The sequence below is a fragment of the Ahaetulla prasina genome, chromosome 8, assembly GCF_028640845.1.
Source record: "Ahaetulla prasina isolate Xishuangbanna chromosome 8, ASM2864084v1, whole genome shotgun sequence".
Taxonomy (NCBI): domain Eukaryota; kingdom Metazoa; phylum Chordata; class Lepidosauria; order Squamata; family Colubridae; genus Ahaetulla; species Ahaetulla prasina.
The window spans coordinates 25,807,387-25,829,331 of NC_080546.1; the positions used below are offsets into that span (position 1 = coordinate 25,807,387).

Genomic DNA, 21,945 nt, shown 5'->3' on the forward strand with positions numbered 1-21,945 from the left:
GGACCTACAAAGCAGAGCGTGAGAGTCAGCAAACATCTAAAACTTTCCACCTCTTTGATAGAAAATGCTCTCTTTCACAAACTGTTGCTGCTTGTTCAGCCCCCAAAAGCTCTCATATAAGAGAGAGATGAGGGCTCTACTTTCAAATCCTTGAAAAAAAATAAAAATACACGACTTTATAACTACGGAGTCTATCGATAGCATACACTCTTCTATCAAGTTTTGAACTGCTGACCAAAGTAAAAAACAAAGTAGATTCTCTTAAAACATTCCTTCAAAAGAATTATTGAAATTCAATCAAATAAAATCGCTCACTTTGCCAAGGCAAACAGTCTCTGTTCAAATTGCAAACAGCCAGCGGGGTGGTAGTGATGGATAAAAAAGAAAAATAATAACTACAGAGAGAGATGAAAAGCTTTCAAAAAGCAAGTGTCTCTGACAAGCTAGCAGGATAACGTTGCAAATCCTAAACAACAGAGTAAACTGAAGTAGATGAGGTCTAAAAAAGCCATCACCCAGTCATTACACCAGCTACTACACTGTCGTGTCCCACTCCTCCTCTGACGGCCGGGTCTGGGAAGTCTGTATCAAGCGTGGCCACGAAGCCTCTGCAGCTTTGCCAAATTCCTGTCAGAGTTCTCAGGGCAGGCAGGAATCCAAGGTGTGACTTCAGCAACCAGATGAGACTTTGCTTGACTCAAGGAATGCCAAAAAGCAGATCCTTTATATAGGCCATGGGGTGTGGCTCCATGACTCAGCACTTATCCAGGCCTGCCCCTCCCTTCCTTTTGCTGAAGTCGCCTCTCCATTTTCCGGAAGCGGGGATCTGTCCACTGTGTCTTTTCGTCCTCCTGCTCAGCTGCCAGCAATTCTAGCTCGTGGCTGGCTTCGTGCTCACACGCTGTAGGGAGGTTTGTTTGCTCAGTCTGTCCGGGCATGGTGCCAGGGCTGGGGACTGGAGGCTCAGATAGCAGGAGATGGGAGGGGCCCGGCTGAGGAGAGGAGGGCGGGCGAGGCACAACATACACTGTGAAAGACAACTGATGGACTTACAAAAGGTAGAATGGCTTCCATCTAGAGACACTCTAGTCCTATTGACATTTGTACAGCCTATAATCCCCAGCATGCTCTTCAAAATGAGAACTTTTTGAGCATTTTCTATCTTCCAAAGCTTTTCTTTTTATTATTACTCTGAGGAATTCAGTCCACTTCTAAGTCAGTGCAGCTATGACGGCACTGGCATTTTAACACGTAAAAATAAAACTCCTCACTCAGACTTCAAAGATACCTTACCAATAGAGCCTCTACAAGGGAAGTCTAATTAAACAACTTATTCAATTTACAGCCACACAGCTGTTTAATGAACAACTAGGAGAAAGTTTAACTAACTACTTCAGTGCTCTGTAACATCAGACTGACATCATAAAGTGGCTGGATGACATCACAGAATCCCTGTAATGCAGCCAAGACACTGCTGGTCCGAAATTAAGTCCCTGATCAGCCAACTCAGGAGACGCAAGGCTCCTGGAGCTACTTCATTCCCACAAAACTACTGAAGAACATAGAATGACAAAGCTCTAACCTTGGCATGATTCTTCATTTATATTGACACCACTGGATGCATCCTTGAGGATTGAGGCCTGGCAATTATAGTCCCAAACTACAAGAAGTGAAAGAGGTGACTGCAAACTGCAGGCTAACTACCTTGCTCAATGTAATCAGCAAACTCGGAATGCAAAGGAACTTTACAAGTACTAAATCTTCCTTCTATAGATGTTGGATACTATTTCTGCAAGCAATTGCAAGGGAAACACAAACAAAAACAGTAATAAAAAACCATTATAGTACTTACATAGTAGGTTGCAAAGTAATTACAAATAAGCACAGCAGTTTATGAAGTACTTACAAACAAGCATAGTGCTATAATGAAAACAAAAACATTAAAATACTTACAAAGGCAACTGTATTGCTCCATCCGAAAGACCACAGCTACAAGAGAAGCAAGAAGGGCAGCAACGAGAAACTCACTCCTCTAGTTTTCTACCCGGCAGCAATGAGAAAACTCCATGCGTAGGCCGCAAAATCCATGGTCTTGATTGATCATGTGACCAGGGGGAAAAAACCACTCGCTGATTGTACAGGCCTCGGAAGTTGTCTGAAAGAACTGTAGGCAAAAAAGGGCAGTCACTGGAACTGATTGCCTTAAGTTATAAAATCAAAAGAGCTGTAATGAACATGTCTTCACTTAAAAAAAGAGTGATTATTTAGTGACACTCTGGACATAATTATATATTCTTATTGGGTTTTTTTGGCAAAAAGAACCCTATTCACCAAAGTTCATAATGACTATATGGAACTCGGAAATGGCCTTATCTGAATACACCTTTGAGGCCGTTTAAACCTACTTGGAGGTCTCCAAAAAATTTGATTGGCTATAGGAGCTTTGGGACTTTGGCTTTTAGGTTTACTCAAAAATCTTAAAACTACTGAAATTAGTGGCACTTTTTCCAACTAAATGTAAATACAACCTCAGTTTTTAGTAAAGTGTTATAATACTGTTTATCGATCATAGTGAAAAGAACTTTAACCATTTATCTCATAACCACGAGTATTTTTATTTATTTATACCTATGACTGAGGAGTGGGGTTTTTTTCTTTTATTGCTTTCCAGTTCAAAGGATATGTCACTTTCATCCCATCAGTTCTAAATAAATTAATATCCTTGAAATTCAATTTTTAAATACATTCATTGTGAAATGTCCATTTCTAAGCAGTACTGTGGATGAAATGTATTGATGCATTTGTATTAAAATATATTTTCTTAATTGCATCAATAGTTACATAAAAATGACAGATAACGTGATGACTATAATTATCTTTAATTCTAATATTTGGATGAGAAAAAAAACTGTAAAATGTTATGAAACACCCTAAAACAGTAAAGGAGAACGGTTGCAAATGGTAAGCATTGATGCATTGGAAGAAATAATTGTTGTCACAGGTGGTCTATAAAACATGTAGGAAACAATCTGTGTGGAATTTCCAAAGAATGTCCTTGCCATACTCCAAAGGGCCCCCTTGATACAAGTCTGCATTACTTGACTCAAGCACAGGAATTCAAAAGGAAGACCACTATCTTGGAACAGGGGCAAAGAAACGTTTGCATCCCAAAGCAGGGCTGCGGGACATAGTATATTGTGGCCAGGCAGAAAATATATGCCAGAAGACAGCAGCTGACACATAGCAACGAGTTCTCTGTGGACCATTTTCTTTACAAATGCCCAGCATTCACAACATGCACACACACTGCAGTGCTGCCAGAGAATCCCAAGCAGGGGAATCTGTCATTTTCAATCCAAGGTAAGAACTTTTCTCTACTTTTGTTCTGGAGATCAGGAGTCTGCAGCAGTTGGTCTTCTAGATCTTATGGAACTATAAAAAGGTAAAGGTTCCCCTCGCATATATGTGCTAGTCGTTCCCAACTCTAGGGGGCAGTGCTCATCTCCGTTTCAAAGCCGAACAGCCAGCGCTGTCCGAAGACATCTCTGTGGTCATGTGGCTAGCATGACTAAACGCCAAAGCTGCCCGGAACGCTGTTACCTTCCCACCAAAGGTGGTCCTCCCTATTTTGCTATTTGCATTTTTTACTTGCTTTCAAACTGCTAGGTTGGCAGAAGCTGGGAAAGTAACGGGAGCTCACCCCATTACGCGGCACTATTCAAACCGCTGAACTGCTGACCTTTTGATCACAAGCTCAGCGTCTTAGCCACTGAGCCACTGTGTCCCTGTAGCCAGCATAGCCAGAGGTATAAGATTGTTGAAGTTTAGTTCAGCAACATTTGGAGGAGCAGAAATGATCTACTCTGACTTTAATGTCAAAATCAACTGAAGGCCTACAAGCTTTTAAAGTTTCATCATCAGTCAGGAGTTGGTACTTCTGAGTAGAAGAGAGCTGTTCTCATATTTTCTCTCTACCCCACACCACTGCACCCATCCCCCTATTTAAAGATGTTTACATGTCTTCATTGGTGCAACTCCCTTGTTTACAGGTGGCCTTCCAGATCTTAGTGAATTATAAACCCTCCAATAGATTTGTATCCAGCATAGCCAGAGGTATAAGATAGTACTCTACCTGGACAGTTGCTTTCGGGATCCATGCCAGAGGACTAAATAATTTTTCCTTTCAATGAAAGCCAGAGCCAATCATCAAGGTAGCAACAATTCGAACTGCTATGGCCAAAAACACAGCGGCCAAACAAAGCCCTGTAGAGAGATATATTTAATAGTTCCACTTGACTGGGAGAATAGAGCAAATGGCATGGAATCACAAACTTGATCGATAAAATATAGCTAAGTATTTTTCAGATGGAGCCAGTGCATTTTCTGAAGCCAATTAGCCATGACTGTGTTTGCTTATTAACTCATTATCAAATATTTGTGGGTTTTTTAAAATAAGGTACGTTATTTGTAGCCATGACCCCCAATTGACCAGGAGCAAATGTATAGATCTACCCCAAAGGCAATCATTACTTAACATCATCTATATAGGTGAATGGGAGAATCTTGTTGAGATGTACAGATCTCGTCTGCAAACAAGGTCTCTTGCTTTCACAGTACTGCAAAAATAAGACTCTGGCATAATAATACTAATTTGTGGCTTTCCAAGCATTTTGTTGTACCTGTCTTGGAAAAACTATTTCATATACTGAAAATTACTTGAATAATATTTATGTGAACATTCATTTTGGAATTCTTAGATGCCGCAGTTTATTTATATATGTGTATAATATCCATATTATACATTATATAAAATATTAGTTGGATATTCGCGTGAACAGTGCATAAAGAGAGTTTTTAGTTGTATGACTGACAACATTTTAAAAAATATTCTATGTTTGCTGCATAGAAATATGTAAGCATGTTCTGATTTGGAAGAGCACTCAATTTTCAGCATATATATATATATATATATATATATTTGTTTTCTGAGGTTTTCACGGGTGTTTGTATGTAGGTCTTTGGTTGTTCGGGTAAAATTGGAAATGTCTTGGCAACGTTTCGACGAAGTCTCATTCGTCATCTTCAGGCTTCAGCTTCGTTCAGCTTTTTGCTCCCAGAAGCACGAAGCTGAAGCCTGAAGATGACGAATGAGACTTCGTCGAAACGTTGCCAAGACATTTCCAATTTTACACGGGAGAAAACCTGAACAACCAAAGACCTACATATATATATATATATATATACACACACACACACACACACACACACACACACGAGTGTGTGTGTGTGTGTATATACTATAATGTGATTTTAATCAGGGTTATGGCCCATTGTGTTAAGGAAGCCAGGCAGTATATTTCAGAATGCTATATGCAAACTTACCAACAGTTTGAAATCCAAGAGAAGTAATGAAGATTTCAGGTCCAGTTAAACCAAACACAAATGATTGGGACATTTGCCATACAAAAGTAACAATATCTTCCACTGCTTTCTGCAACACCACAACAGTTTTACATCAATAAGTGTTGATGGTACCTGTGCAGAAGAGTGACATATCTTAATATTAATTTGTTCAAGCAAGATATCACTTTCCTTTTCCTAACGTTAGGAATTGGATTCTGCCATTAATTATGAAGAAGTACCATCATCTTTCAAGGACTTAAAGAAACCATTATGGTAATTAACATATAAAAAACAGATCGCAGCCCAAGATCCTTAAAGAGTTAATATCTATCTATTCTTTGCATGCATGTGTGCATACACACACACACACACAAATATATGGATGGATCCATCTTTCTGCACAACATGATTAGGCTGAGCCTGAAGGCGGGATCAAATGCATCAATATTTCAATCAACATAATTTTAGCTGAAGCAAAGATTAGGAAAACAAATCTAGCACATAAAGCAAAATTGGCAGGAAAACATGCAGCAGAATGGCTTGTAGAACAGCCCAGAGTAACAAAATAGGCAAAGATAAGATTACTAGCGATATTTTACCTACTAATATGGTACTGGAATCAAAATAACTTTTTAGCAGTTTACTGAGAACAAGAACAGTTTAGAACATCCACAGGAAGAATAAAAAAAAAGAAAAATACAGAACTACAAATAGAAATAATTAAAAATAAAGATAGCAACATTTTCAGCAGAGGAAAGCTCTGCAAAGCAATGTGCTCTTCAAGAGCTTCTGAAATAGCAACAAAAAGGGATCCAGTCTGATCTCTACAAGGAGCTGTTCCACAATGTCAGCACTGCTACAGTTTAATGATTGTAATAGCATTTAAAAAACTTAAAACATTTCAATTCCCACCCACTCCCATTAAATCAATATAGTGAATATAAAAGCAATGGCCCTACTGATGAAATTGCTCTGAGTTTCCTATCAATATGCAGTTCCAAGATGCTAGCCATTTGTAAACGCTTACACCGACCCTTAGTTTACATCACCACTAAAACTAGTGGGATGACTAATTTTATTCATAAAATTTATCACCCATGTCATAACCTCTCACCGACCCGTCCGCTCTCACAGAGAGGGACTCCTCAGGGTGCCGTCGGCTAGGCAGTGCCGTCTGGCGACACCCAGGGGAAAGGCCTTCTCTGTGGGGGCTCCCACCCTCTGGAACGAACTCCCTCCAGGACTTCGTCAACTTCCGGACCTCCGAACCTTTCGTCGCGAGCTCAAAACACACCTATTTATTTGCGCGGGGCTGGGTTAGTTTTTAAATTTATTGGTTTTAATGGGGTTCTTAGTATTTATATTGTTTTTTATCAATCTGGCTATTGAATAAGTTTTTTATGTCTGATTTTAAATTGTATTTATATGTTTGTTTTTAATTGCCTGTGAACCGCCCTGAGTCCCTAGGGAGATAGGACGGTATATAAATCTGAAAGAAAAAAAAAAATAACCAACAAGACTTGGTGCCTTACAAAGTTACCGGAACCACAGCCTCGGACACTACAAGTGTCCCTTTAACTCAAAATAGGAACCACCTTCCTCACCACAGACACTCAGTTCATGTTAAGCTCCTTACTCCATCCTCCTTATAGATTGTGCGAAAACCGGCATTATGGATGCTACTTCTGCTGCTTGCCAGGAGAGGAGGCAAAAAAGGTGAGTATTCCACATTTTGAATTGAATACTTAGTTTATTTGGCCAAGGGTGGTAAGACGCAGAAGGAATCTGCCTCCAGTACAGGAACTCTCAGTGTACATGGAAAGCAACAGAATATAATTGTCATAATACCAATAAGAAGGGACAGAAGAAGATAAAGATAAATACTGCAGCCATACTACATAGGTAAATATATGTACAGTAGACCAGAGGTCTCCAACCTTGGCCACTTTAAGGCTTGTGGACTTCAACTCCCAGAGTTCTAGGACTCTAGGAGTTGAAGTCCACAAGCCTTAAAGTGGCCAAGGTTGGAGACCCCTGCAGTAGACAGCAGTGCAAGAATTGTGTTCAGCAGAATGACGGCAAGTGGGGGTGGGGGGACGGGGACGGGACAGATCCCATGTCTAGTTGTTTGTCCTATAGCGCCGTCTGGAGGGAAGAAGTTCAAAGAGTTTATGTCCTAGATGTCATGCTCTTCTTAGCCCTCCTCCTTACCCTTGCAATATACAAGTTCTGTATATTATAATGGATATAATATATATATCGTAATATAATGCAATGCAGGGAAGTTGCAATTCTTCTTTCTGCAGTCTTAACTATCCCTTGAGTCTGTACCTGTCCTGTTTGGTTGCTGATGTCTATTTAACAAAAAAAAAAAGGGGGGCTTTGGGGCCAAGATCAGCAGCTGCCATGGAGTGGGTGCGGGTATCCCTCCTGTTATTGCTGAAAGCTAGCAAGGAAAAAGAGAGAGAAAGAGATCCTGGAGAGCGCCTGAACTGGCAGAGCAGAGAAACCTACGATGGAGGGGAGGCAGACACCCCACACATACACAACATACACAGATACACAACGCACACAAGACATACACACACACTGATACACAAGACAGACAGACACCCAGGGCGGTGCGGGTGACTTTTCCACGGCTCCCTCCATTAAAGGCCTGGGTGGGGAGCTACGGGAACAGGAGGCTTTGTCGTTTCAACAGAGGCAGGTACAGCGGGGTCGCGGCAGCCCGATCGCCTCGGCCGGACTTGGTGGAGGGCGAATCGGCTCCGGACACTCCGCGATCCGCGTTGAGCCCCAACGGTCCCAAAGGCCCGTCCCGGCACCTTCCACCCCTCAACCCCACCGCCGGGCCCGATTGCGGGCAGCAGCCAATCCAACCTCCCGTAATGCTCCTACAGGGCCCAGCCGAACCGACGAACGCCCCGCAGGAAGGAAGGAAGGGCAGCCTTCTTCCCTCCCGGCTCCTTCCTCCGCCCCGTGGCTCAGCCAAGCCGGCAGGCCGAGGCCGCGTCGGGACCCCCGCTCACCTTGTTGATGCGTTTCAGCGCCATCCTGCCTTCTGCGCGGGGTAGAGCGGGGCGGTGCGGGTGGTGGTGGTGGTGGTGGTGGGTGGCCGCCGCGGCCGGGGGTCACTCGAACTGCGCCTCCTTCGCCTCCGCCTCGTCGGGCCTGTCTGCGCTGCCGCTGCGGCACTCCCTCCCTGCGGGTGGGGGATGGAGCCGTTCGCTCGCCGCCTGCGTTTTCCTCCTTCCTCCGGAAACAGCCGGAGGCGCCCGCCCGCCCCGAACACCAGCCGCGACGTCAACGGCACCGCCTCTTTCGATCGGCGGATGTCTCCCGACCGGGATAGGAAAGGAGACCAAGCGCTCGTTCGGTGGAGCGAAAGGGGCCGGATTCCGCAGTACTTAGAACAGGGGTCTGCAAACTGGGCTCTTTTAAGACTTGTGGACTTCAACTCCCAGAGTTCCTCAGCCAGCAAAGCCTGACTTAGAACAATTAGACACTTTTCTCTTGGTTGCTTAACACAGTTTTATGTTATGGCAGGTGAAATTTGATCTGGAAAACCGTGTGCAAAGAGCCGGCTTGAAATGTATTTAATCATCCCTAAACATTTGAAATAATTCAAATTTTTCTGTAGAATTCTTACGTCTTATGTGCATTATTTTTTTATTATGCTGCAGTACATCAAGTTATATAAAACAATGACGAATACAAATTCTGGTTTATTTATGAAGTATATTTTTATGAACTGTTTTTGGTGCTGATGGTCCTTGCTGCTGGAAGATTTGCGCACGCGTGACTGGACAGATTTACCTTTTTTCCTTCGTCGTTAAGCTAAAAAAAGAGGAGACGCGCTAAAAAGTCTGAAGTCTTCGCTACACCTGGTCTTTTGCTTGATGATGTCACAAAGTGCATGTCATTGTATGGCTTGTTATGGATGTTTTTATGAATATGTGCATCCACTAATAATATTTTAACGTAAGGTTCTTAGAATTATCCCTTCCGGGAATTCAGATTTAGTTAAATTCCTTATTAGACAAAATAGTTAATGAGTCCTCCTTCCAAAAAAAGAAGAGGGTGATCTTCAACTCCAAGCCAGCACTAGCTTCTTAGCTGGGCTGTGGAAGGGCACGAAGTCTTGTCAGGTAAAGATTGTACTTATATTAGGGACTCTGCAAAACAGGGGTCTCCAACCTTGGCAACTCTTAAGACTTGTGGACTTCAACTCCCAGAATTCCTCAGCCAGCTGGCTGAGGAATTCTGGGAGTTGAAGTCCACAAGTCTTAAGAGTTGCCAAGGTTGGAGACCCCTGCTCCAGAAAAGAACATGCCAACGACCCTTCGCGCAGCCCCAGCCTGTCTCGTTCGGCCCCGCCCTCCTGGCCCCGGTGACGCGCATGCTCCGTGGCCGGGAGAGCCACTGCTTCTGTGCGGGGAAAGAAGGGCAAAGTCCGAAGCTGGCATGAAAGGGCGCCGCGCGAGCCGGAGGTAGCCCAGCAGCGTCCAGCCTCGCCTCGCCCCGCCCCGCCCCCCGCGGAACCCTCTGCCGGCGCCATGGTGCTGGATAGCTTGGCCCGCATCGTCAAAGTGCAGCTGCCTGCTTACCTCAAGCGCCTGCCGCTGCCGGAGAGCGTCGGCGGCTTCCTGAGACTCACAGGTTAGGTAGGAGGCGGCGCAGGGTTGTTTGGGAAAGGAGGGCAGTGTGTGTGCGCGCGTGTGTTGTTGCAGAAAGTCAGCTCGGAAATCAACTCCGTCGGATTCAATGGGGACCGAGTCGGGCAGCCGCCTGCGCCTCGGACTACAGTTCCCCCTTTCCCCCACACGTGAGGCTGCCTCCGAGACGGGCACGCAGCGCCTTGGTTCCCCCTTTTCTGCGGCTGCTCACTTCGCTGCCTTGGTTCCAGGGCTGGGAAGAACGCAAAACTAGAATAGAATAGAATTTTTTATTGGCCAAGTGTGATTGGACACACAAGAAATTTGTCTTGGTGCATATGCTCTCAGTGTACATAAAAGAAAAGATACGTTCGTCAAGAATCAATTGGTAGTGAATTGGTAAAGCTAATTGGTATGGAAGCAGAAAGAATGTCACTTGGGTTCGCACGTGGTTCGTTTGTGGCTGGTTTCTTTTTGTGAAAAAACAAAAACCTTCCTGACTGGCTTGGAACAATCCATGAAGCTGGTAGAATAACGGAGCTAGAAGGGACCTTGGAGGGCTCAGGCAGGAAACCCCATATCATTTCAGACAAATGGCTGTCCAATCGTTTCTTTAAAATCTACCAAATTAGAGTACCCAGGACCTCTGGAGGCAAGTCGTTGCCTAATAAATTCAGAGGTTGGGAGAGATAAGTAAGCTTTACTCAAATGAGTGTATTGACCCTGCAGACTCTGCACATTTAAAAACTAGTTAGAAGTGATAAACACAGTTGAAAGGCCAATATGGGATAGAGGATAAAATGCTTTGAGAGAAAAGGAATCTTGTTCAGCCTGCCTTTCCTGACTGACTGCAGAGCAGCTTTGGAAATTTTATCTATCGGTTTGTGAACAACAGAGGACTTTCCTATAGCAATTTCGCAGGGAAAGTCACCTTCAGGCCCATAATTTTATGCCTCTTCCTGTTCTATTTATGTGTGCTGTTGCATCAGTCTAGATATCTCTTGTTGGTACAGTTACAATAGACAGAGGAGCCCATCCCTGCTTATTTATATAAACATGGCATTTTCTTATGGTCATGAGATAAGATTATGCTTCCATTGAAGGATGTTTCTCAAAAAAGCATTGTGCAATTACTTTGCATAACAGATTTTTGGCTATAATGGAAAAGTTTCAAGACATAGTAATTGTGTCTTGGACTATATAACATGCTGTATAAAACTAATGAACAATTTGATAAATTAACACAATGGCCTTGCTAACAATATGCTGACTGTAAAACAGTGATTGACTTCCCATAATATTCTGTACCTCCAACTAGTCAAAAACTTAATTTGAGGTGTTGTATGAAGTAATTCAGTAAAACACAACATGAATGATTTTATATTCTTGTTGAACATTTAATGATCCTGGCACATATATTAAAGACATATTAATAATCTGTCCTACCCAATCTGGTTTTATAAAAGTTCACCAAATTCTTGATAATATTGATCTCTGTTGAGAGCCAGTTTGGTCTATTGGTTAAGTTAGTAGGCTAGAAATCAGGAGACTTGAGTTCTAATTCCTTTAAGTAAGAAAACTGATTGGCTAACTTTGAACCTATCACTGTCTCTCAGCCCAAACTACCTAATAGGGTGGTTGTGGAAAAAACAAGATGACGAAGGAGAATTAGATGTTTGCCATCATGAGTTATTTATAAAAAGTATAAAATTGGGATTAAAACTTTTTATAAAAATATTTTATTCATTTGGAAAAAATCAAAATCAGAGTTTATGGCTTTGTTGGAAGTGGACAAGAGCTTTGAATTGTAACTGAAATCAGGTTTTCATTTCTTTATATTAATTGGATCAATATGTAGTGTTCAGTATGTCCTTTTTTTCCTTTTATTTTTCATTTAATAATGGAACCTTTACATCTTTTATTATGCAAATAGAGGTTTCAAGTATAACACTGGTAAGAGAGTAACAATTTTTTATATGCAGATTATAATTATTTTCTATACCAATATTAATTGATATTTCGTAGAAATTTTGTAATTTATCAAGAGATTAAGTACTTTTAATGTGCTCTAAAAAAGGGACATGGTGGCTCACCTGGCTAAAACGCTGAGCTTGTTGGTCAAAAGGGCAGCAATTTGGTTGTTCAAATCCCTAATGCCGCGTCATGGGGTGAGCGCCCGTGACTTGTCCCAGCTTCTGCCAACCTAGCAGTTCGAAAGCACGTAAAAAATGCAAGTAGAAAAAATAGGGACCACCTTGGTGGGAAGGTAACAGCGTTCCATGTGCCTTGGTTTTTAGTCATGCCAGCCACATGACCATGGAGACGTCTTTGGACAGCGCTGGCTCTTCGGCTTTGAAACGGAGATGAGCACCGCCCCCTAGAGTTGGGAACAATTAGCACATATGTGCGAGGGGAACCTTTATCTTTTTAATGTGCTCTAATGTTTCTGTGCAAATGATAATAACCAGGATTTTATTTTTTGTATTTATTTTTATCTCAACAAACAAATGGTTAAAATGCCACTGAAGATAATTATGTAAAAATTAGTATTACTTGAAGGCTGTTGTTCTTACATAGAAGCATTCCTGGTGCAGTGGTTAGAATGCAGTACTGCAGGCTACTTCTGCTGATCACTGGCTGCCAGCAGTTTGGGGCTCAAGGTTGACTCAGCCTTCCACCCTTCCGACGAGGTTGGTAAAATGAGGACCCTGATTGTTGGGGGAAATATGCTTACTCTGTAAACCGCTTAGAGGGGGCCGCAGGGTGGATTTGATTTAAATCAAGTCGATTTAAATTCTTTTGACATACTATATAGAGCAGTGGTTCCCAACCAGTGTGCCGCGGCACTAAGGGGTGCCGTGAGATCTTTTGAGGGTGCCGGGAACTTTTGAGCTACGGAGATTTTAAATATCTATTTCCTTATAAGGGTGCCGGGAACTTTTGAAAGGCTTTCCAAGGGTGCCTCAAACAAGAAAAGGTTGTGCCTCAAACAAGAAAAGGTTGTGCCTCAAACAAGAAAAGGTTGGGAACCACTGATATAGAGTGTCTTTGTATGACAAACCATCTTGGATTATCATTTTTTATATTTTCCTTTTCTACTACTTCCTTGTTAATTAATGTTTGATTTCAGCAGAAAGCGCAAAAAATGATTTCCACTTCATTTGGATTGTGCTCTTAGTTATACCTTCCTGGTCTTGTTTCCTATTTTCCTATGTTCCAAAGAATTCTACTATAATATACCATATCATTCCAAAATGACCCTGCTTTTTATACTTATATTGGTGGTAAAAGGTAAAGATTCCTTTTGCATATATGTGCTAGTCGTTCCCGATTCTAGGGGGCGGTGCTTATCTCCGTTTCAAAGCCAAAGAGCCAGTACTGTCCGAAGAAGTCTCCGTGGTCATGTGGCTAGCATGACTAGATGCCAAATGCACATGGAACACTGTTACCTTCCCACCAAAGGTGGTTCCTCTTTTTCTACTTGCATTTTTTATGTGCTTCCAAACACATGGTTGGCAGAAGCTGGGACAAGTAACGGGAGCTCACCCCATTACGTGGCACTAGGGATTTGAACCGCTGAACTGCCGACCTTTTAATAGACAAGCTCAGTGTCTTAGCCAGTGAGCCACTGCATCCCGATTTTGGTGGTATCATTCTGCAATCTGTATCGGTTCTCTGCAGAGGATATGTGACTGCCTGGCAGAGGGAAATATCTGTCCCCATTCAAGATGCTGTATTAGATGTGTAGCTAGTCCTTGTTTAGTGACCACAATTGAGACCAGCACCTTTGTCATTAAGCTAAGCAGTTTGCACAGTACACAATTATGGGACTGAAAGTGTGCTTTCTGGCTCAAAACTGACAAGATTAATGTGTTTCACATTCCTAATCCTTTGGAATGCTAGTCCTGGCACTGGGATAATTAACAAGAAGGGAATTAAATGTTTGTAGATGTTTGTATAATGGTTACTGCAGAATACTGTTCTATAATATACTTGTGGCATGTGCTCAGTTTCAGAATGGCTGCGCTTACTGCCTTTCCTGGGTGTCCTTGCTCTGCTCGGATATCTTGCTATTCGCCCATTCCTTCCCAAGAAGAAACAGCAGAAGGACAGTTTGATTAATATCAAAATCCAGAAGGAGAATCCCAAAGTAGTAAATGAAATCAACATTGAGGACCTCTGTCACACTAAGGCAGTATACTGCAGATGCTGGCGCTCTAAAACAGTGAGTTGTTTTATTGAATTTGCTATACACTTTTTACTTAAGGTCATTGTTGTCTCTTCTGATATAGAGTGCTTCGCTTCTTTTAAAGGTCACGATTGTGCACGTCAGGGTAGAATGCTCTTGCAGATTGTTTATCATTAGAAAAGAAGTATACTAAATACCTGCATTTTAAAATATATTCTGTAGCTGGAAAAACATTTTTGCCCATAGTCCTCCAGGATCATTGGGAAAGTGATTCCTGAGAGCTTTATATATGCTTTTGTGAGCACATAAATTGCATGGACATCTAGCTTGGCCCTGGTAGCTTGGCAAATTCATATGTGTTCACCATGATTTTAAAGCTGACATGTTGCTGAACTGCAAGGGTGAATTTGCTGGAACAGCTATGATACAGATATGATTTGTCCATTTTATTTAACTAGCTAAGGATAGCATGGTTAGGACAATTGTTATAAATCATTCTTGTTATGCCATCTGATCATAAACCATAATTGAATTTGGATATTGAGCCAAATATTATGATCTTGTTATTTAGGATTTGACATGTTCAAATTGGCAATTATGACTCAATTCTTTTAACATGTGGATTACACTAAACAGAATCCACCAATTGGAATCTCAAAGTAATGTGGTTTAATAATGTAGATATTTTAAACCAAGCCTATTGTGATTTCTAAACCACACTTTATGCCTTAACATATGTCTAGCCAAGCTAATTGTTGAGGTTAAACTAAATAGGAATAGATTTTGGACAGAATATTTTGTAGCTATTCATTTCTGACCATTTCTCACTCCTGTTTAAGCCATTGTTTTAAAGCAAACACATTATATGCTGAATTTGTTCAATGGCTCTTAGTATTGGTGATGAATAAAGCACCAAGAGTATCATTTTGATTTCAATTTAGATTTTGGATACTTCTCATCCTTGGTGATTTATTACCCATACTAGCCTACCAACCTCATCTGAGTATGTATTGTGTTTATTAATGTATTTGAGGGTAACCTGTCTGTTAATTTTAATTACAGTCCTAAAACCACTAACATTCTAGGTCACCTACTTTTTCTCTGTTTGTTTTTGTTTCAGTTCCCTGTCTGTGATGGCTCTCACAACAAACACAATGAGTCAACGGGAGATAATGTGGGCCCTTTAATACTCAGGAAAAAAGAAGTCTAGCAAACTCTTAAATATGCTGTGACTGAAGGGAAGTCCACTTGTATATGTATATGTTGGGCTTTCAGTCTTGTAATAATCACAGGGTTATATTTTAGTATATTTTTAGATTATATTAAATTTGTACTTTGTGCTAGATGTTTGGTAATGTGTTTTGTATAACAAAATTGTACTATATCTATGCTTTGTAATCATAGCAGAATTATTTTTCACAGAAGTGCAGCACTTGTAGCAAATATTAGATGATAGATAGAAAGATCGATCGATCGATAGATGATAGACAGACAGACACACACACACACATATCCCTTTATTCTACTACAGTGTATTAACACTACAGATTTAACAGATTTTAAACGAGTTGGAAGTACTCCCAGATTGCCACAAAGCTGGGAATTTTTGGAGGTTGTCAAAGATTGTAATGATTTTCGTCTTATGTGAGTTTAAGAATTTGCACACAAGCTGGTAGTTCAGTTTGAACATGTATACAGGAATCACTTTTACACAAAACTTTAGATAGCCTTCTTTGATAATGATTAAAGAGATCTATAAACTAGGAGCAGACTGTTTTTTGCTTTTCAGAAGTGATACAGATTGTATAAAATTGGCTTGTCTGTGATTTAGAAATTATATCATGTGTTTATATTTTGAAATATAGAGCAGTTCAGTCTGAGAACTACCTATTTTATTTGCAATACTCATGATGTTGAGTAATAACTGGCTGCATTAAATGAACTATAGTAATTAACCTATTTGCTACTAAACCAGCTCTTCCCTTAAACAAATTAGTTCATGTTACATGAACAGTATAGCACTATGAACTTCAAATAATCTAATGCTTGCCCCCCATATTTTCCAATTCTTCTTGGCCTTTGTATCCAATCTACCTATACATCTTGTACATAGTTAAGTTCAGATTCCCATGTGCAAGAGTAACTGTCAGGGTTCCAAGGAACACCCCAGTAACATTAGGTAATCATGGTCTACATTTTACATTGTATTAAATTGTATGTGCTAGAAAATATCAGTTGCTCCAAAGGACCCAGGCAAACAAATAAGGGAATAGCAAATGATGCTAGATTAAAGTGTATACCAACTATTTATTCTGTTACAAAAATGGGCTGAAATTAAAAAAAATCTTAGACATTGTATAGTCACATAAAATGTAAATTCCTTTTCTCCATCCTCCTGACTCTCTAGAATTTCTCCATAAACAGAATCTAATTTTCTAACAAAGCAGTTTGCAGTGTTAGTTTCCTATCTGGTGAGGCGATTGCTTGTAAAACTTAAATTTTATATCTGGTGTCCCAAATATTTCCATTAATTCTGTAAGTCCCTTGTCTGCATGCTTAACCACATAAGAATTATTGCTAGAAATATACAAATGCTTACTATCAGTTTCTTTCTAGAGAAAAATAATGCATTTCTGCTTAAAAACAAACAGCTGAGATTCTTTTTTTACTATCACTGTGTTTTTTAAAAAGCAATGTTTGCAGTTTTTATATTTCTGATCATGGAGAACAAGGATCTTTCTTGAAATGTATGATACTGGACCAGGGGTAGGTTTTAAAACCCATCGCTTCAGGTTCACTTGTGGGCGTGTGCACATTTATGTATGCATGCAACACTTCTACACATGCACAGAAGCTTCTGGACATGTGCAGAAGCATCCGGGTAGGTGGGCGGAGCCTCCCGCTGCTGCCGCTACTGGTTCACCCAACCAGGGCGAACCGGTAGCAACCCACCACTGTACTGGGCAATGATATGAACTATGAACTGGAGGAAATTTCAGGAGGTTACAAAATGACAAATAAGGTAAACAAATATGTACCAACAGTCCACACATTTTTAAATTGTCAAGGTTGAAAAACATTGATTTATCTACGTGAGGGGAAAAATGTGGGTGGCTAAGCCAATGAGCTAGTTACCTACTATGATTTTTACTGTCACTGAAAATGTTCTTCAAATAACAGGAAATGAGAAAATTTTCAGCTGGTAAATAATGAAGAAGAACTGAGGGTTGAGATGTCTCATAAAAAAGGTCCCAATGTAGTTTTGCTTTGAAAAAGAGAATAATTCCAAGAAATGCCACCATCAATGCTATTTGCAAACTTTTCTCAAACCACCAGAACAAAGTTTCAAGAGTTCTGGGAGACTGATAAATGAAATACACAAGAAAATCCAGTGCCAAGAATATTACTTATTTTTAGAATATATTATTTCTAAATTATTATTCTTATTATTAGAATATGGGGTATTCTGTTTTGTTTAGTTTAGTTTAGTTTATTGTCATTGCACCTCGTACAATAAAATTAAATGCCATCTTCACTGGAGATTAAAATGGTTCCTAACCCTATAAAATGGTTCCTAACCCTAATGGAAGGCAGGCTACCAACCTGCCTTCCATTGAGGACCTGTATACTGCACGAATCAAGAAGAGGGCCATGAAAATATTTAGACCCCTCGCATCCTGGACATAAACTGTTTCAACTCCTACCCTCAAAACGACACTATAGAGCACTGCACACCAGAACAACTAGACACAAGAACAGTTTTTCCCCGAAGGCCATCACTCTGCTAAACAAATAATTCCATCAACACTGTCAAACTATTTACTGAATCTGCACTACTATTAATCCTCTCATAGTTCCCATTACCAATCTCTTTCCATTTATGACTGTATGACTATAACTTGTTGCTGGCAATCCTTATGATTTATATTGATATATTGACCATCAATTGTGTTGTAAATGTTGTACCTTGATGAATGTATCTTTTTTTTTTATGTACACTGAGAGCATATGCACCAAGACAAATTCCTTGTGTGTCCAATCACACTTGGCCAATAAAAAAATTCTATTCTATTCTATTCTATTGGCTTTTTCCAAAGCTTTAAAAAATTAGCTATGTACTTGTCTCTGGGGCTCAGAATGTATTAAGGGCCCTAATACTTGGCTTTATGATTAGTTTATTGACAATCAGTGATTATACTTGCGCTTATTTATTTTGTGGGTATTTTTATTATTTTTAAATTTTTTAAATTGTTTTGTTTAATAATTTTAGAATTGTGAGCCACCCAGAGTCACTTAATTGAGTTAGGAGCTACAGAAATTGAATAAATAAAGCCTCACTTCTACAAAAAAAACAAAAAAACCCTTCCTTGTGTTATTATAGCAAATGGTTTCAATTGTTTACATGGGGATAGGGGCGAGTCTTGTGCAATGTTCCTATTTGTATAAGAAATCTTGAACCTCTGACTTCTAAACTGTCTGACAATCCTGATGAGGTTCTCAGAACCCTGGAATGGATTTGGACTATTTTTCTGTGTTCTCTTGTTTAAAAAAAAACACTTCATGGAAGTTTCTGTTCTGGTTACATTTTTGGTTACTGTTTTATCTCTTCAGTCTGAAAATAAAACTGCTGACCTCCACAGCAATTGTGTGCCTGTGATTGAAACTTGAAGCAGCACAGATTGTCCTGGCAGCAAAACAAATGCCCAACTTTGCTATAGACCATAAGGACACAATATGTATTTAGGTGGGGAAAACTGTATAACTGTTACCTGACCTGCCATTCATTATCAAATCAAATAAAAATGCTGAAATCGTGTGAAGATTAAATAAGATAGTGAATAAAATATGTGTCTGTGTGTACATGAAATGAACTGACAGTACGTCTAAATTATTAATTTGGTCTAAATTATTAAAAATAGAAATTGTTTGGTTGCTATCAAATCGTGTCACTTCCTAGTGACTATATGGATAGATTTTCTCCAAATGGTTATCTCTTTAACTTGGCTTTTAGGTCTTTTACTGTTGTCATTAAATCTACCTATCTCCCATTTAGACTTGTCTTCCAACTCTTATTTTCCAGTCCCTTTATTGAGCAGCTACTCTGGCAAGGCTTGGAGAGTAGGTGGGAACAGTGTACTGTATATGTTAGTAAAATCTTGCTATAATGTAACCAATAAAGTTGGCTTAACAAAATCATTTGTGCGCTGTATGTCATTTAGTGTGAGATATCTTTCCAAGATCCTACAACAGTTAATATCAAAATAAGAAGAAGGAAACTTTCCTTTAACCCCAACTTTTGGAGTATACAGACATTTGGAAGTCTTCCTCACACAAAATAGCTTCCATAGAAGGCATGATCAATCACAAGCACTTATTTACTAGAATAAAAAATATAAATTTGATCTCTACTACCCATTATAACCTCTAGCATGCAATGTGTACCAGAATACTTACATATTTTTTCTGGACGCATCACCACATGTCCAAACAAGATGCCCCAGTCTCTGTTTCCTGTCCCTTGAGCCCCATTGGCCTTTTCCCACTAACACTGGGGTCCGTCCAGGCCTTAGGCCTGATTTCTGTAATATGGCCAAAAGCCCCTCGTGTTTATGGAAGTCAACCAAAGATGGGCTTAACTCAATAGAGCCTTCATCTTTGTCTTGAATGCTTATTGGTAACAAATAAGCGTAGATCTCGGCGTAGATCTCAATTGGCTCCTTGGTTTTCCGAGGAGCTGAGGGAGATGAAACGCCGGAGAAGACGCCTAGAGAGCACCTGGAGGTCGAGCCGTTCCGAGGCTGATCGGACACTAGTGAGGTCTTTTACTAAGACCTACCTAGTGGCAATGAGGGAGGCGAAACGTTCTTACATTTCCACCCTCATTGCATCGGCAGATAACCGCCCGGCCGCCTTGTTTCGGATGGCCTGTTCCCTCCATCAGGAGAACGGGATGACCCCTTACAGGGACGTGCTGAGGAGTTTAACGGTTATCTGTACGATAAAATCGTTCAGCTTCGGGATAGTCGACCAAAATTGCGACAATCCAAGCGAGATGACGGAGCCTCATCTTGTTGAGGTGGTTTGGGATGAGTTTGATTCTGTAGCTCCCAAGGATGTGGACAGGTTGCTGGGTAGGTTACACGCAACTACATGTTTACTGGATCCGTGCCCTTCCTGGTTAGTACTGGCTACTCAGGAAATGACACGAGGCTGGCTCCGGGGAATTATAAATGCTTCATTGGTGGAAGGGGTTTTCCCCGCTGCCTTGAAAGAGGCGGTGGTGAGACCCCTCCTCAAGAAGCCTTCCCTGGATCCAGCTATTTTAGGGAATTACCGTCCAGTCTCCAACCTTCGCTTTGTTGCGAAGGTTGTAGAGAGTGTAGTTGCGTGGCAGCTTCCCCGGCACCTGGATGAAGCTATCTACCTAGACCCGTTCCAGTCCGGCTTCCGGCCCAGGCACAGTACGGAGACAGCTTTGGTCGCGTTGGTGGATGACCTCTGAAGGGCCAGGGATAGGGGTTATTCCTCTGCCCTGGTCCTTTTAGATCTCTCAGCGGCTTTTGATACCATCGACCATGGTATCCTGCTGCACCGGTTGGCGAATTTGGGAGTGGGAGGCACCGTTTATCGGTGGTTCTCCTCCTATCTCGCCGACCGGTCGCAGACGGTGTTGACAGGGGGGCAGAGATCGTCCGCGAGGAGCCTTATTTGTGAGGTGCCTCAGGTGTCGATTCTCTCGCCTCTCCTGTTCAACATCTATATGAAGCCGCTGGGTGAGGTCATCAGTGGTTTCGGGGTGAGTTACCATCTGTACGCTGATGACACTCAGCTGTACTTTTCCACCCCGGACCACCCTAACGAAGCTGTCGAAGTGCTGTCCTGGTGCTTGGAAGCCGTATGGGTCTGGATGGGGAGAAACAGACTCAAGCTCAATCCCTCCAAGACGGAGTGGCTGTGGATGCCGGCACTCCGGTACAGTCAGCTGCAACCGCGGTTGGCTGTTGGGGGCGAGTTATTGGCCCCAATGGAAAGGGTGCGCAACTTGGGTGTCCTCCTGGATGGACAGCTGTCATTCGAGGATCATCTGGCGGCCGTCTCCAGGAGGGCTTTCTACCAAGTTCGCTTGGTTCGCCAGTTGCGCCCCTTCCTTGACCGGGATGCCCTATGCACGGACACTCATGCCCTGGTTACATCTCGTTTGGATTATTGCAATGCTCTCTACATGGGGCTGCCCTTGAAGTGCACCCAGAGGCTGCAGCTAGTCCAGAATGCAGCTGCGCAAGTAGTAACGGGAGCTACTCGTTGCTCCCATGTAACAGTCTGCACTGGCTTCCTGTGGTCTTTCGGGTGCGCTTTAAGATTTTGGTTACCACCTTCAAAGCGCTCCATGGGCCCGGGTACTTACGGGACCGCCTGCTGTTACCTCATGCCTCCCACCGACCCGTACGCTCACACAGAGAGGGCCTTCTTAGGGTGCCGTCCGCCAAACAATGTCGGCTGGCAGCCCCCAGGGGTAGGGCCTTTTCTGTGGGAGCTCCTACGCTTTGGAACGAACTTCCCCCTGGTTTACGCCAAGTGCCTGATCTTCGGACTTTTCGTCGTGAGCTGAAAACGCATTTATTTATCCAAGCGGGACTGGATTAAAAGTTTTTACTTAATTTTAACTGGGGTAAATTATTTTTAGGAAATGGGTTT

At 41.6% G+C, this 21,945-nt stretch overlaps 2 protein-coding genes across 2 annotated transcripts in view; one reads left to right on the top strand and one right to left on the bottom strand.

The window, feature by feature from the left end:
• The window catches only part of UBE2D3 (ubiquitin conjugating enzyme E2 D3), a 59,069-nt gene extending 50,367 nt beyond the window's left edge, over positions 1-8,702 (bottom strand). Inside the window, exon 1 of the mRNA XM_058193611.1 lies at positions 8,436-8,702. Coding sequence (XP_058049594.1) covers positions 8,436-8,459 — 24 coding nt within the window. The 5' untranslated portion in view covers positions 8,460-8,702. The remainder of the gene's footprint in view (positions 1-8,435) is intronic.
• Positions 8,703-9,828: 1,126 nt separating this feature from the next.
• Positions 9,829-19,443, top strand: LOC131203420 (CDGSH iron-sulfur domain-containing protein 2). Its single transcript, XM_058193613.1, has 3 exons — positions 9,829-10,065; positions 14,072-14,286; positions 15,371-19,443. Exons 1-3 carry the CDS (start codon positions 9,963-9,965, stop codon positions 15,458-15,460), a joined length of 408 nt encoding a protein of 135 aa, XP_058049596.1. The 5' UTR covers positions 9,829-9,962; the 3' UTR covers positions 15,461-19,443.
• The last annotated feature ends 2,502 nt before the right edge of the window (positions 19,444-21,945 follow it).

Excerpts from the sequence above, each read along its gene's own strand:
- LOC131203420 (XM_058193613.1), top strand. The coding sequence starts at position 9,963 with ATGGTGCTGGATAGCTTGGCCCGCATCGTCAAAGTGCAGCTGCCTGCT. Across the intron at positions 10,066-14,071 it reads CGGCTTCCTGAGACTCACAG|TTTCAGAATGGCTGCGCTTA; the intron begins GTTAGGTAGGAG and ends GCATGTGCTCAG. Across the intron at positions 14,287-15,370 it reads GATGCTGGCGCTCTAAAACA|TTCCCTGTCTGTGATGGCTC; the intron begins GTGAGTTGTTTT and ends TTTTTGTTTCAG.